The sequence below is a fragment of the Salmo salar genome, chromosome 09 (genome assembly GCF_965601325.2).
Source record: "Salmo salar chromosome 09, fSalSal1, whole genome shotgun sequence".
Taxonomy (NCBI): domain Eukaryota; kingdom Metazoa; phylum Chordata; class Actinopteri; order Salmoniformes; family Salmonidae; genus Salmo; species Salmo salar.
The window spans coordinates 29,575,998-29,592,500 of record NC_138299.1 but is presented as its reverse complement, the minus strand read 5'-3'; the positions used below and the strand labels follow the sequence as shown (position 1 = coordinate 29,592,500).

Sequence of the window (16,503 nt, the reverse complement as noted above, 5' to 3'; positions counted from 1 at the left end):
GTGTCCGTCTGCTCCGTCTCTCGTGTCCGTCTGCGTCCGTCTCCGTGTCCGTCTGCGTCCGTCTCTCTGTGTCCGTCTGCGTCCGTCTCTCCGTGTCCGTCTGCGTCCGTCTCTCTGCGTCCGTCTGCGTCCGCCTCTCTGTGTCCGCCTGCGTCTGTCTCTCTGCGTCCGCCTGCGTCCGCCTCTCTGCGTCCGCCTGCGTCCGCCTCTCTGCGTCCGCCTGCCCGCCTCTCTGCGTCCGCCTGCCCGCCTCTCTGCGTCCGCCTGCCCGCCTCTCTGCGTCCGCCTGCCCGCCTCTCTGCGTCCGCCTGCCCGCCTCTCTGCGTCCGCCTGCCCGCCTCTCTGCGTCCGTCTGCCCGCCTCTCTGCGTCCGTCTGCCCGTCTGTCTGTCTGCGTCCGTCTGCCCGCCTCTCTGTCGTGCCTGTCTGCCTGTCTGCCTGCCTGTGTGCCTGCCTGCCTGCCTGCCTGTCTGTCTGCCTGCCTGTCTGTCCTCAGCAGCAGGAGCACATGATGTGAGTGGCAGGAACCACTTTTAGCTGGACATAATTAATGTTTTATTGAGTTGCAATTGGCTGACACAGATAAAAAGCAGATGAAAGTAATAATTTAGGGCCCGGTGCTGCTCGGGTCCCGAGTCGGATCTCAGAATTCCAGGTCTGTTGGACCCGTGAAGACTTCCAGTCTAGATGTGTTTAGTACTGACCTGAGGTGGCAGGTAGCGGTGGTTGCTGGAGGGAAACTGGTCAAAGGGCTGAGCGCGGACGTAGCAGTCCCGGTAGGGTTCAGTGGACACCACATTGTGGACAAAGGGCTGAGCGCGGACGTAGCAGTCCCGGTAGGGTTCAGTGGACACCACATTGTGGACAAAGGGCTGAGCGCGGACGTAGCAGTCCCGGTAGGGTTCAGTGGACACCACATTGAGGACAAAGGGCTGAGCGCGGACGTAGCAGCCCCGGTAGGGTTCAGTGGACACCACATTGTGGACAAAGGGCTGAGCGCGGACGTAGCAGTCCCGGTAGGGTTCAGTGGATACCACATTGTGGACAAAGGGCTGAGCGCGGACGTAGCAGTCCCGGTAGGGTTCAGTGGACACCACATTGTGGACAAAGGGCTGAGCGCGGACGTAGCAGTCCCGGTAGGGTTCAGTGGACACCACATTGTGGACAAAGGGCTGAGCGCGGACGTAGCAGTCCCGGTAGGGTTCAGTGGACACCACATTGTGGACAAAGGGCTGAGCGCGGACGTAGCAGTCCCGGTAGGGTTCAGTGGACACCACATTGTGGACAAAGGGCTGAGCGCGGACGTAGCAGTCCCGGTAGGGTTCAGTGGACACCACATTGTGGACAAAGGGCTGAGCGCGGACGTAGCAGTCCCGGTAGGGTTCAGTGGACACCACATTGTGGACAAAGGGCTGAGCGCGGACGTAGCAGTCCCGGTAGGTTTCAGTGGACACCACATTGTGGACAAAGGGCTGAGCGCGGACGTAGCAGTCCCGGTAGGGTTCAGTGGACACCACATTGTGGACAAAGGGCTGAGCGCGGACGTAGCAGTCCCGGTAGGGTTCAGTGGACACCACATTGTGGACAAAGGGCTGAGCGCGGACGTAGCAGCCCCGGTAGGGTTCAGTGGACACCACATTGTGGACAAAGGGCTGAGCGCGGACGTAGCAGCCCCGGTAGGGTTCAGTGGACACCACATTGTGGACAAAGGGCTGAGCGCGGACGTAGCAGTCCCGGTAGGGTTCAGTGGACACCACATTGTGGACAAAGGGCTGAGCGCGGACGTAGCAGTCCCGGTAGGGTTCAGTGGACACCACATTGTGGACAAAGGGCTGAGCGCGGACGTAGCAGTCCCGGTAGGGTTCAGTGGACACCACATTGTGGACAAAGGGCTGAGCGCGGACGTAGCAGTCCCGGTAGGGTTCAGTGGACACCACATTGTGGACAAAGGGCTGAGCGCGGACGTAGCAGTCCCGGTAGGGTTCAGTGGACACCACATTGTGGACACTCAGGGGGAAAAGGGCTCCTTCATTGGCATACAGATGGAGGGCAGCGCCTCACACAGGGGCTGCAACACAACCACAAAACTTCTATATCATTCATTTTTCACCTTAATTATACAAGGCGCCATTATTATATTTCACAAGTAGGTATAAGAAGCATAACACAGACTCACATTAGCTACAGACACCACTGATATTCTAACTATATTTGTCCCACATTTGTCCACCAGGTAGCGCCCAGAGAGCACGTCTCCCTGTGCCTCTGCCTGTGATATGAGATGACTCAAGCCCCTTCTGTTGAGAACTCAAGAGTTCCTATCAGCCTCCCATGTGTTCTCACAGGCGTTTTATTGATGTGACAAATCCTAGTCAACTGTATTGGACAACTACTGTTGAGAACTCTAACACACACAAATACTGTATACATACACCCACCAGCCTATTAGGTGACAACAATGGACTATGAGCTCTGAGCTACAACCGGTGCGGAGGAGAGGTAGAACCAGAGGAGAGGAGAGGAAGAACCGGTGCGAAGGAGAGGAGAGTTAGAACCGGTGCGGAGGAGAGGTAGAACCAGAGGAGAGGAGAGGAAGAACCGGTGCGAAGGAGAGGAGAGGTAGAACCGGTGCGGAGGAGAGGTAGAACCGGTGCGGAGGAGAGGTAGAACCGGTGCGGAGGAGAGGAAGAACCGGTGCGGAGGAGAGGTAGAACCGGTGCGGAGGAGAGGTAGAACCGGTGCGGAGGAGAGGAAGAACCGGTGCGAAGGAGAGGAGAGGAAGAACCGGTGCGAAGGAGAGGAGAGGAAGAACCGGTGCGAAGGAGAGGAGAGGAAGAACCGGTGCGAAGGAGAGGAGAGGAAGAACCGGTGCGAAGGAGAGGAGAGGAAGAACCGGTGCGAAGGAGAGGAGAGGAAGAACCGGTGCGAAGGAGAGGAGAGGAAGAACCGGTGCGAAGGAGAGGTAGAACCGGTGCGGAGGAGACCGGTGCGAACCGGTGCGGAGGAGAGGTAGAACCGGTGCGGAGGAGAGGTAGAACCGGTGCGGAGGAGAGGTAGAACCGGTGCGGAGGAGAGGTAGAACCGGTGCGGAGGAGAGGTAGAACCGGTGCGGAGGAGAGGTAGAACCGGTGCGGAGGAGAGGTAGAACCGGTGAGGACCGGAGAGGTAGAACCGGTGCGAAGGAGAGGAGAGGTAGAACCGGTGCGAAGGAGAGGTAGAACCGGTGCGAAGGAGAGGTAGAACCGGTGCGAAGGAGAGGTAGAACCGGTGCGAAGGAGAGGTAGAACCGGTGCGAAGGAGAGGAGAGGTAGAACCGGTGCGAAGGAGAGGAGAGGTAGAACCGGTGCGGAGGAGAGGAGAGGTAGAACCGGTGCGAAGGAGAGTAGAGGAAGACCGGTGCGAAGGAGAGGAGAGGTAGAACCAGTGCGGAGGAGAGGAAGAACCGGTGCGGAGGAGAGGTAGAACCGGTGCGGAGGAGAGGTAGAACCGGTGCGGAGGAGAGGTAGAACCGGTGCGGAGGAGAGGAAGAACCGGTGCGGAGGAGAGGTAGAACCGGTGCAGAGGAGAGGTAGAACCGGTGCGGAGGACAGGTAGAACCGGTGCGGAGGAGAGGAGAGGTAGAACCGGTATGGAGGACAGGAGAGGTAGAACCGGTATGGAGGACAGGAGAGGTAGAACCGGTATGGAGGACAGGAGAGGTAGAACCGGTATGGAGGAGAGGAAGAACCGGTGCGGAGCAGAGGAGAGGAAGAACCGGTGCGGAGCAGAGGAGAGGTAGAACCGGTGCGGAGGAGAGGAGAGGTAGAACCGGTGCGGAGGAGAGGAGAGGTAGAACCGGTGCGGAGGAGAGGAGAGGTAGAACCGGTGCGGAGGAGAGGAGAGGTAGAACCGGTGCGGAGGAGAGGAGAGGTAGAACCGGTGCGGAGGAGAGGAGAGGTAGAACCGGTATGGAGGAGAGGAGAGGTAGAACCGGTGTGGAGGAGAGGAGAGGTAGAACCGGTATGGAGGAGAGGAGAGGTAGAACCGGTGTGGAGAGCAGAGGAGAGGTAGAACCGGTATGGAGGAGAGGAAAGGTAGAACCGGTGTGGAGAGCAGAGGTAGAACCGGTATGGAGGAGAGGAGAGGTAGAACAGGCCTTATGGTGAGATCTTAATGATGGCCAGCACATTTCAGCACTCACACAAGCATGGAGCTCGCATCTGCGCACGTACACACAGACACACACTCAGACCTGCAGTCGCACACAAATTCTCTCACACACATATTGGTACACAAACGTACGCAGTCACACAAATATGCATATTCTCACACAGATAAGCATATACTTTGTATTTCAAACAAGCAGAAACACACCCTTCCCTCATTCAGGCCTCACACTGCCTCGCTGACTGCGTGTGGAGGACGCTGCTGGCTCTGGTTAGTCAGTGCTGCGTGTAAAGTAGCCCACGCTAGTGTTTTAACACACAGCGGAAATCTGGTTTGCTCCCAGCTGCTGCTACAGTAATTACTGTCCTGTGGTTGCTAAGATATGCTTCCTTTGACCCCCCCCCCCCCCACACTTCTTTCTCTTCTTACCCTCTTCTCTCTCTCTCTCCCCCCCTCAGACTGCTAAAATACTGTGTGTGTGTGTGTGTGTGTGTGTGTGTGTGTGTGTGTGTGTAGCAGTCTGAGGGGGAGAGAGAGAGAGAAGAGGGTAAGAAGAGAAAGAAGTGTGGGGGGGGGGGGTCAAAGGAAGCATATCTTAGCATATCTTAGCATCTGTAGCAGTGTGGAATGCCAGAATAAGGAGAGGGGAAAGAAGAGAAAGAACAGAACAGGAAAAAATAAAAAAGTGTGTGTATGTGAGCATATGCATACGTGAGTGTGTATGCATGTGTGTGAGAGAGAGAGCACGGCCAACAAATCTGCTGAGGGAATGTCATAAACCAACTCCAGCTGGAGAAATGCAGGCCAGAATTTAAAATGCCAGATGACAGCTGTGTGTGTGTGTGACTGTGTGTGAGAAAGAGAGAGAGGGGGTTAGGGGGATGAAATTGGAACCAGACTTGGGCTTCCTTTTAAAGCGCTGTGCTGAGCCTCACCATTCAAAAGGCATGCGTGGGGGCCAATCTGGTTCCGATCTGACCCCAGAGATGTTGAGGTGGAGATGGTGGGGGGGGGGGGGGTGACCTGGCTCCACGCGGTTCCACCCTACCAGGCACACACAGGGGAAGGGGCTGGCCTGCTGTGTGTGTGTGTGTGTGTGTGTGTGTGTGTGTGTGTGTGTGTGTGTGTTGTATCAGTGACTCAAAGACTCCCAGGTCCAAGCATCTGCATGTTCACATCATTTCATTGTGAAGCATCCCAAGAAAAAGGAATTCAGATGTGTGTTAGAGAGGGAGAGAGGAGGAGGGGAGAGTGGGATTGTGTATGAGTTCTTCAGTGTTACGGATGATGACTCATCCCTCGAATGCAACCTGGTAATGCTGCTCAGCCCTGCTCTACAAGGATTCTACTGGGGCTCCTCTCCAGTACGCTTTCTCCTCAACCAAACTACCTAACCTGACTAGAACATGCCAGGTGCCATTTGACCCACATTTGGGGTTTACTTGTTTAATCTCTCCAGGACTATAGCACCCCACCTCCTCTGAAATACTTGGTTGAGTTGAAATCGCACCAAACACTACATTTCTACAAGTCCTATATCTATTTAAGATGAGGAGAGGCTCGCCCGTCCCCCTCAGCGGATGTCGTGCAGTACAAAACAGATGTGGTTTTGCGTTCTCAAACACCTGTCAAATGTTGCACCTAAACAAGGTTCTGCAAGGAGGGTGAGGGGTGTATGCAATTTGTGCAGTATGTCAGCCTTTGAGTGTGTATGTATGTGTCGGCTGTGTGATTATGCATGTGTGTGACTGGCTGTGGGGTGTGCGGTGTCGGGGTGAGAGAGGAAGACTGTGGCGTTTTGGTAGAGGGTGCTGAACCCTGCTGGGCAGGATGTGGGCTGATAAGAGGGTCCTACATGCCACACACACAGCTTGTTAAGCGGTTCCAGACACCAAGAGACCTGGCTGGCCATTGATGTCTGCATGGGCTCAGAGCTTCAGATTATGAGGGGAAAACCAGACATCCCAAAACACTACTTGGCAGACATGTTACTAGTCCAGTCCAGCTCATGTAGACAATGACTAGGCTAAATCCAATACAGGCCCAAACGAGGCTCCAGAGTGCCCTCCATCCCATGTCAAAGTGACTCGTCTCGTGGCTCTCGGCTGGGCTACAGCACAAGGTCACTTTCACCTAAATCAATTCATGTCAGACCTTTGATGAATAAATGAAACTGAACCAAAAACTCTGAACAAATGTTTTGTCTGTGTACACAGTTCTCATCATCGGAGTCAAATTCTGTGATGGAGCCAAGGCTGGAACGTGTTAGATTATGAAGAGGTGCAGGCTAAAGGCACACATTGTGTGGTGGCATTTAAGTGGAGCGTTCGTTATCTCTCTCTAGCTGGGTGGCTTGGTGTTAGAGAATGACTAGCCTCACGGTTTCTCGTCCGTGTAGCTCAGGTCACAGACCGCAACACTCGGATGCCAAATTACCATGGCGACACCCTCGGTTGCTCACTCACTGAACCCCCCTCCCCCTTTCCTCCCACCGCCTGCTCTTCTGCTGCTTAGCAACAATGGTGCCATTGGACTTCCTGTATGGCTGATTCCTTAAAGCTGCTCTCCACATGAACAGATTCCCCCTCCCTCTCACGCCCTCTGACCTTCTCTACTCCACTCAGTGAATGAGGTCAGATACTGAGGGGTCAAAGGTGACTGCAGCCCAGCCACCGGGTCACTGACGGACACACAACTCACAAATACTGAGAACTAAAGAGCAGCAGGAGCTACTAAATGATTGGCTTGGCAGGTCTTCTGAAACAAGGACTTTCGTTAAGAGGTTCAGTTTGCCATGTATACTTAGCAAATACCACGCATTGTACCATCGTGTCACAAATCTGATGGGTTTTTCTACTTGAAGTGTTGTTTCTACAACACAAAATCAGCTTGGGTGTGTAGTCATATACCTGTACTCCCTCTTGTTCAGATTGAGAAAACCTTGCTAACCACACCTTTAGCTTGTGAAAGCTCAGACTGAGGAGGACAAAGTGATAACCAACTCCTTTATCAGCTTACCAACAATACGCCTGAGCACAGCTCAATCTATTAACAGACCAGGAACATGAGTAAATACAAGTGGCTTCAGATCATTTTTACACAATCGGGTTCCCCCAGGTATCAGTTTTGACCAGATGACAGATGTGCACACCTAAGCCGTGGGCACACTCGACAACTCCCCAGCAATGGAAGGTAAGGTAAGGCCCTGGCTGTTCAAACAGACTCAAATCCTAAAGACAACTGGCAGAGTAGAAGACAAAAGGGCCTGAAGCAGTACAGATTTCCCTCTGCCCTGCTTCCTGGATTCAAGCACCGGCAAGAGAACTGAAACACACACTAGACTTGTGAGAAGCGGAGTTAGTCGTACAGCAAACCTCAGTTCTAGCATATAGAGACACAGGTACATGGAGAATAAATATGAGGACCCCAGTCTTTGGACTCACCTGTAATCCATCTTCAAGAGAGTCTGAGTCGTCAAACGCAGGACAGCCTGGAAAAGAGAATGAAACCAGATATTCAATAAAACTTCCAGCTACACAGATACAGGTGAGCTACAGAGACAGAAAGAGTTCTCATAACATACACTATGTCCACACGTCACCAAGTCCCTAAAATGACAAAAAGTCCCCAGACTTCCCCACAAGTATGTCACTGGTGATAGAGGAAAGAGAGAAGCCATTAAGGGAGGTATGGTTGGCAAAGACTTTCATTCACCCGAGAACAGCTAAAAGGGAAATGAAATTGACTCTCTACTTGTAAAAGTGCAACTCGAGTCGAGGCTAAAAAGCCATGAATGTTGCATTCACTGACACCTAGTTTCAAGTAAGTACTTATAAGAATACTAAGTCAATCGTACTTTTGAACTCGTACCCGACTCTTAGCAACATGTCTAAAACAAGCTTTTCCTGAAATCTTGGGGAAAATAAATTAGTCCAAAGTTAAACGTTGGCAGTAGTGTAGAAAACAGATCTCATTTCCACTGGGACGGCCGAAGAGGAAACTGTTTGTACCGGAGGCATCAAGAGGCTCTTTTAAGACTCCTAGTTCACTTAATTAGGATCACTAAGACCTCATTTAAAACGAGACAGGCAGGCAGCAGCAGAAACCAGGCCTCCGTCCGTCCGTTCGTTCGTCCGTCTGTGTCTCTCTCCGTTAGTTTAGAGAAGAGCGAAGAAAATTGCTGGAGCATTGAACAGTGTGTAGGTATCCACCTTCCTGTCTGTCAGTCTCTGCTACGGTGAGACCCAGGCCGTCTGTCTGTCTATAGCACATTGAGACAGAGACGAGACTGCCAGTGCTGGGTCACGGAGCTGCCTGGGCCATGTGTCCGCTGTTGCCATGGCAACAGAGGACCGCAAGGCTGACACACCACACACTCAAACACACACTAAGAAGAACACACACACACTGCAGTCCGGCAGCAGAGCGATGCAACAGGAATACAAAGGAACCTGCCTGTGTGGAGAAGAGGTATTACACAACACTGGCGGAATACAGAGGAAGCTAGAACAGATACTGAGAGCTAGGCAGCAGTCTTATTATAAACCCATGACTGACAACAAGACCAAAGGCAGGTAGCCTAGCAGTTAAGAGTTGGTAGAGTAACCGAAAAGGTCGCTGGTTCAGCTCCCCTAGCCAGCAAGGTGGAAAAATCTGCCATTCTGCCCTTGAGCAAGGCAGTTAACCCCCAACAACAACTGCTCCCTGGGCGCTGATGATGTCGATTAAGGTAGCCCTCGCACCTCTGATTATTGGGTTGGGTTCAATTTGGAAGACAGATTTCAGTTCAATGCATTCAGGTCTGCAACTGACTAGATATCACCTTTCCTTCCCTTTCCCATAGGCCTGTGTGCTAATTCACAGGAATGCTAATTCTGCTAATATGCTTGTATTGATCATCCGTACCTACAATATCCATAGCTAGGGTTCTAAGATTATTCTGGTGTAGTCCATTGTGCTTTATTAATTTAAACAATTGTCATGATGTTGTTAGACCCCATCAGTTTCCTACACAGGGTCGAGGACTGGACGAGATACAGTAGAGCCCAGGCCAGGTTCTAGTCTTGAGTGTAACAGGTCCACAAGGCCAAGGACTGGCCGAGATACAGGAGAGCCCAGGCCAGGATCTAGTCTTGAGTAACACAGGGCAGGAGGCTGGATGGCAGATTGCTGAGCTGGCGGCTCTCCTGCTAATTGGATGACTTTGCTACCTCTGGCACAACCTCTGCTGGAAATGCGTACCAGAGCCCCAAGCTGTTGTATCAACCTCAGCCCATCTCCAACCAGGTTAACTTAGACTAGCCTCAGCCCATCTCCAACCAGGTTAACCTAGCAGAGCCCAGCTTCAGCTTATCTCCAACCAGGTTAGCCTAGCTTCAGCCCATCTCCAACCAGGTTAGCCTAGCTTCAGCTCATCTCCAACCAGGTTAGCCTAGCTAGCCCAGCTTCAGCTTATCTCCAACCAGGTTAGCCTAGCTTCAGCCCATCTCCAACCAGGTTAGCCTAGCTTCAGCCCATCTCCAACCAGGTTAGCCTAGCTTCAGCCCATCTCCAACCAGGTTTGCCTAGCTAGCCCAGCTTCAGCTTATCTCCAACCAGGTTAACCTAGCAGAGCCCAGCTTCATCTTATCTCCAACCAGGTTAACTTAGACTAGCCCCAACCCATCTCCAACCAGGTTAGCCTAGCTAGCCCAGCTTCAGCCCATCTCCAACCAGGTTAGCCTAGCTAGCCCAGCTTCAGCCCATCTCCAACCAGGTTAGCCCAGCTTCAGCCCATCTCCAACCAGGTTAGCCTAGACCAAACTCCACCTAGCCTATTCCACAGCAAAATATTCCTGCAGCAACAGGATTGTAACATTTAGTGGATAACGTTGCTTGATCGGTGCAGGAAAATTCTCAACAAAAGAGTGATCCTACATCTGTACCTTAAAGCCTGAACTCCAAATTCCAGACGGCCCCTATCCTGACCTAAAGGTGTCCCTCAGCTTGTAGCCCTATCCTCTAACTCGACTGTCTGGGCACGGGCTTGGGGTTGTCAGTCTGTACAGGAAGTGGTGCCCTTATGTCCTACACAGCTGGCACAGATAAGATAGGAGAGCCAATCATAGGTGAGTGAGCCGGGAGCAGGGGAAGTTATCACAGCTAATCAACACTACACATCTAACACCAGGAGAACAGGCAGCAGGTCAACCATTACATGTCACAGACATAGATCAACACACAAACACACGTAGAAACCAACACACACAAATTAATACGAACACAGGCATAATGTCAGAGGCAAGGAGTCTACAAAAGCATATGTTCTGTGAAGTGACACTGTACTGAGGTGGACTGAAGCTCAGGGGTCCTTCCTAACCCACCTTGGTTGATGTCCTCGATGGCCCTGCGGATCCCTCTATCGAAGGCCCTGGCGTCTGCAGGACTCTGGAAGGTCAGGCCAAACTTCTTGTCGTTGATCCTCCAATGGTGAAATATGGGGTTGACCTTGTTGTAGACCAGGTCCTTCTTTAGAATACACTCCAGAACAACCTAAACAGCAAGAGAGAGACATCTGCTAGTGACTTGAAGTTAACATTTTTCTACACTGACATTTCAGTCATTTAGCAGACGCTCTTATCCAGAGAGACTTACAGGAGCAATTAGTGTTAAGGGCCTTGCTCAAGGGAACATACTTACCCAACGCTCTTAACCACTAGGCTACCTGGCCAGATGGTAAAACGTTGGTCCCACTACCTTAATGCAGAATAATATGATACAGAACCACACAGCACAGAATCTAGTCTAGATTTCTCCAGAAGCAGATAGAAAAACCCCAAATCTGTTTCTCACTCGAAAAGCAAAGCCGTAGAAAGTAGAAATCCAACATGGTACAGGAGTGTAAAATCACTAAATGAAAACTATGCTATTTACCCCCGTCTGAGGAGCCTTTGAGGAACAGACATCTAACCGCCATCTTACTCATCACCCTAAGCTGTTTAAATGTGTCCCGTTTAATTACGACACGAAGCGTGCTGAGAAAAATTAAAAGCCCCAACCCTGGATAAATTGAAACACTCCAAATCCAACCAATGAACCCTTTTTCCTCCCCTCTTCATTTGTAAAACAGAATATAGTGTGGTTTTATTTACAAATGATAAAGCTGGAGTTAAGAACAGTTTTGGAGCCAGGCACAGAAACTAAGTGTGTGAAAGAGAGAGAATTATTATTAATCAAGACTGCTGGATGGCCTCCAGCCCTTCATCTAGGCAGATTCAATGAAATGAGATATGGCCATTAGTCTTTGAGGCTTTGGGCGAACGTGCACGACGACGAGGGCTGAGTGAGTGAGAGGGTGCGCGTGCACGTTGGGTTGAATGGGGAAGGGAAGGGACGACGTTGTGTGGCAACTTGTGCGTTCATGTTTGACGTTCATGTTTGAAACCGTTACTAGGGGGTTGTCTACGACATGGCAATCTGTGCTATACTGTCACCTTCATAACAAAACTGCAGTATTAGTAAATAAAAAAAGATCGGTAATAATATTTAATTGTACCTATGCTAAAATAACATAAGAAACCTGTAAAACAACAGTCAAAGAAACTCAAGCCCCAACGGCATCCTGACGGTCAGTATATAAATCATTGTCACCGTGTGCACCTTTGTCTATGTTTGATAAGAGTGCATACGTGGCAGCTAAACGTGTGGGTTTGTGATATATCTGGTGTGTGACGGATCGCGTGAGTAGTGCACAAAACACCTATTACAAATAGGCCTATTAGCTGGAAATGCAGGTGTGTATTAGACAGGAGTGTCTCGCTCGGCGAGAGAAAGAGAGGAGTAAGGGTTAAACCCTTGTGTTTACACAGAGCCTGTGGAGGAAAGGAGAGATAGGCGGAGGAGGTGTTCGCCTCTGGGGCTGATTGTGGGAGGCGAGACTGAGCGGAGCCAGAGTGGGTAAGGTGAGTGGCTTGCCTGGGAGAAGAGGAAGTATCGCCGTTGAGGAAGGATACCACCGCATTCATTCAAGTCAGGGAAATAGAGAGGTGGAGAGTAGAGACCAGAGAGAGAGACCGAGAGAGAGACCGAGGGAGAAAGAAAATACAGATGTAGGATCTTCATTTGAGCCAGTCTCCTACAGCAGGAAAATAATCATGCAGCAACAGGAAATGTGAATTATTGTGTGTGGACAATTTTGTAGCAGTACATTTTTAGTAAGGGAAAATCAAGTCAAATTTAAAAGTGGAAATTACAAACTGTAGAAGCCTTTTTAAACCTCAAATACACTAAGTTATCCTGCAACAGGGTGATCAAATTAAGAACCTATGTATGTAGGAGACAGAGGTGGAGCGAGAGAGGGATTGGTAAAGAGATAAAAGGAAAGAGAAGATGAATTGAATTCAGAGTGAGTCTTAACAGATTGGGGGAGTTTGTAGTTGCACTCTGGCTTTTGTGACAGGAGAAGGACTGATTCTACTCTGAGATGTTATCAAGAGGACAGGACTGTTTCTCTGTGTGAGAGCAGAGGACAAGCAGACATCAAACAGCAGACACACCAAATCACAGAGATAAATGCCACATCCATTCATTCAGTTTTCCATTTGATAATCTACCAAGCAGCAATGCTTTATCTATAAACTAATTACAAAAACGACTTCCCATGCACATAGAATAACTGGGGCAGAGTCCTCTTAGTTTGTACGATCTCTTATCTTTATTCATTTATGTGTTAAGAACAAGTCTATAAAATCCTGAAGGAAATTATTTGGTTCAATCTTTCTTAATCAATCCAATACAAAAGTAGCCTATTAGGCAGGCTACACAAATAAATAAGTAAATCTAAGAAGGTTAGGTTAAATCTAGCAGTGGAGAAAGAAATGCCATATTAGAGAGAGTCAGTGTTTAGAGAGCTGGTAATTTAACAAAACGCACAGAGAAAACGAGTGAGAGAGGGGTAGAGAGAACAGAGAGAGAAGGGGGGGGGGGGTCAGAGAGAGCAGATGGAGAGCTGAGAGCAAGAGAGAACAGAGAGAAGGGGGGGTGGGGGGGGGGGGGGTGGGGATGGTCAGAGAGAGCAGAGAGAGACCAGAGAGTGAGCGAGAACAGAGAGAACAGTGTGAACAGAGAGAGGAGAGTAAGAAAGCAGAGAGAGAGGAAGAACAGAGAGCGCACAGAGACTAAGAGAGCAGAGCACACAGAGCTCGAGAGCGCACAGAGCAGAGGGAACAGAGCAGAGGGAACAGCGCAGAGAGAGAGTGTGTGTGTGAACAGAGAGAGAGCGAGAGAACAGAGAGAGCAGAGAGCGAGAGAGGGGAGAGCGAGAGAGCGGGAGAGCGAGAGAGCAGGACAGCGGAGCGGAGAGCGAGAACAGAAAGAGAACAAGAGAACGAGAGAGAACAAAGAGAACGGAAAGAGAGAACAGAGTGAGAGCGCAAGCTACGGAGAGAGAACGAACAAAAAGAGAACAGAGGGAGAGAGAGAACAGAGAGAGAGAGAGAGAGAGAGAGAGAACAAAGCAAGGGAGAGAACAGAGGTGGAGAGAGAGAACAGAGGGGTGGAGAGAAAGGTGGAGAGAGAACAGAGAGGGGTGGAGAGAGAGAACACAGAGCAGAGGGAGAAGAAGGCAGAGAGTGAGACTGGAGAGCGAACAAAGAGAATGAGAGCAAACGATGGAGAAAGAGAACAGAGGCAGTGAGAGAAAGAGGGAAAGAGAAAGAGGGGGAAGAGAACAGAGAACTGAAAGAGAGAACAGAGAGAGAGCGAACAGAGAGAGAGCGAACAGAGAGAAAGAAGAAACGAGGGAGAGCGAACAGAGACCGAGGGAGAGGAAGAGCGAACAGAGAGAGGAGAGAGAAAGAACAGAGAGAGAACAGAGAAAGAGAGAAGAGGGAGAGAGAACAGTGAGTGAGCAAATTAGAGCGAGCGAGAGAGGGGGAAACAGAGGCGGAGAGAGAGAGAACACAGAACAGAGAGGGAGAGAACACAAAGAGAAAGAGGGGGAAGAGAAGAGGACAGAGAGAGCGAGAACAGAGACGGAGAGAACGAGAACAGAAAGAGAGCAAGAGGAGAGGACAGAAAGAGTGAACAGAGAGAAAGCGAGAGAAAGAACAGAGTGGAAAGAATTTCTTTCCTTCTTAATGCGTTTGAGCCAATCAGTTGTGTTCATGACAAGGTAGGGGTGGTATACAGAACATAGCCCTATTTGGTAAAAGACCAAGTCCATATTATGGCAAGAACAGCTCAACTAAGCAAAGAGACTATTACTTTAAGACATGAAGGTCAGTGAATCCGGAACGTTTCAAGAACTTTGAAAGTTTCTTCAAGTGCAGTCACAAAAACCATAAAGCCCTATGATGAAACTGGCTCTCATGAGGACCACCACAGGAAAGGAAGACCCAGAGTTACCTCTGCTCCAGAGGACAAGTTCATTAGTTATCGGCACCTCAGATTTCAGCCCAAATAAATGTGAGTAACAGACACATCAATATCAACTGTACAGAGGAGACTGCGTGAATCAGGACTTCATGGTCGAATTGCTGCAAAGAAACCACTACAAAAGGACACCAAGAAGATGAGACTTGCTTGTGCCAAGAAACACGAGCAATGGACATTAGACCGGTGGAAATCTGTCCTTTGGTCTGATGAATCCAAATTTGAGATTTTTGGTTCCAACCGCAGTGTCTTTGTGAGACACAGAGTAGGTGAATAGATGATCTCCGCATGTGTAGTTCCCACCGTGAAGCATGGAGAATGAGGTGTGATGGTGTTCACTTGCTGGTGACACTGTCAGTGATTTTTATTTAGAATTCAAGGCACACTTAACCAGCATGGCTAACACAGCATTTTGCAGCGATATGCCATCCCATCTGTTTTGCGCTTAGTGGGACTATCATTTGTTTTTCAACAGGACAATGACCCAACACACCTCCAGGCTGTGTAAGGGCTATTTGACCAAGAAAGAGAGTGATGCAGTGCTGCATCAGATGACTTGGCCTCCACAATCACCAGAACTCAACCCAACTGAGATGGTTTGGGATGAGTTGGACCGCAGAATGAAGGGAAAGCAGCCAACAAGTGCTCAGCATATATGAGAACTCCTTCAAGCCTGTTTGAAAAGTATTCCTAGTGAAGCTGGTTGAGAGAATGCCAAGCGTGTGCAAAGCTGTAAAGACCAAGGGTGGGTACTTTGAAGAATATAAAATATATTTTGATTTGTTTACAACTTTTTTTGGTTACTACAGGAATCCATGTGTTATTTCATAGCTTTGATGTCTTCACTATTATTCTACAATGTAGAAAATAGTACAAAATTAAGAAAAACCCTTGAATGATTAGGTGTGTCCAAACTTTTGATCAAATACTAATCTTAGAATCAACTATTAAAGACTACCAGAACCCACTGGATTCTCCAATTACATTGAATTTACAACCGGACAAAATACAAACCCTCCATACCAAAAAGGCCTATGGTGTTGATGGTATCCTGAATGAAATGATAAAATATACAGACCACAAATTCCAATTGGCTATAGTTAAACTCTTTAACATCATCCTTAGCTCTGGCATCTTCCCCAATATTTGGAACCAAAGACTGATCACCCCAATCCACAAAAGTGCAAGACAAATTTGACCCCAATAACTAACGTGGGACATGCGTCAACAGCAACCTTAGGTAAATCCTCTGCATTATCATTAAATGCAGATGTACTGAAAACAATGTACAGGGAAAATGTCAAAATGGCTTTTTACCAAATTACCGTACGACAGACCATGTACTCACCCTGCACACCCTAATTGACAAACAAACCAAAACAAAGGCGAAGTAGTCTCATGCTCTGTTGATTTCCACAAAGCTTTTGACTCAAAATGGCATGAGGGTCTGCTATACAAATTGATGGAAAGTGGTGTTGGGGGAAAAAAAAAACATTATAAAATCCATGTACAAACAAGTGTGTGGTTAAAAATGGGCAAAAACACACATTTCTTTCCAAAGGGCCGTGGGGTGAAACAGGGATGCAGCTTAAGCCCCACCCTCTTCAACGTATATATCAACGAATTGGCGAGGACACTAGAACACATTTTTCCTTCCACATGATGCCATATATTTTGCGAAGTGCACCTGTCCCTCCTGCAGCACTGCAAGCCCACAACATGACGCTGCCACCGCCGTGCCTCACACTTGGGATGGTGTTCTTGCAAGCCTCCCCATTTTTCCTCCAAACAACGATGGTCATTATGGCCAAACATTCTATTTTTGTTTCATCAGACCAGAGGAAATTTCTCCAAAAAGTACAATCTTTGTCCCCATGTGCAGGCAATTTTGGAACAGTGGCTTCTTCCTTGCTGAGCGGCCTTTCAGCTTATGTCAATATAGGACTCG

The 16,503-nt window shown here is 49.5% G+C and overlaps 1 protein-coding gene across 3 annotated transcripts in view; it reads right to left on the bottom strand.

Moving 5' to 3' along the window:
* The window catches only part of LOC106611155 (sprouty-related, EVH1 domain-containing protein 1), a 112,316-nt gene that overhangs the window by 22,627 nt on the left and 73,186 nt on the right, over positions 1–16,503 (bottom strand). For all 3 annotated transcript variants that reach the window (XM_014211056.3, XM_014211058.3, XM_014211057.3), the window contains 2 exons: positions 10,508–10,676; positions 7,589–7,635 (listed from right to left, as the gene is read on the bottom strand). In XM_014211056.3, coding sequence (XP_014066531.1) covers positions 7,589–7,635; positions 10,508–10,676 — 216 coding nt within the window. The remainder of the gene's footprint in view (positions 1–7,588; positions 7,636–10,507; positions 10,677–16,503) is intronic.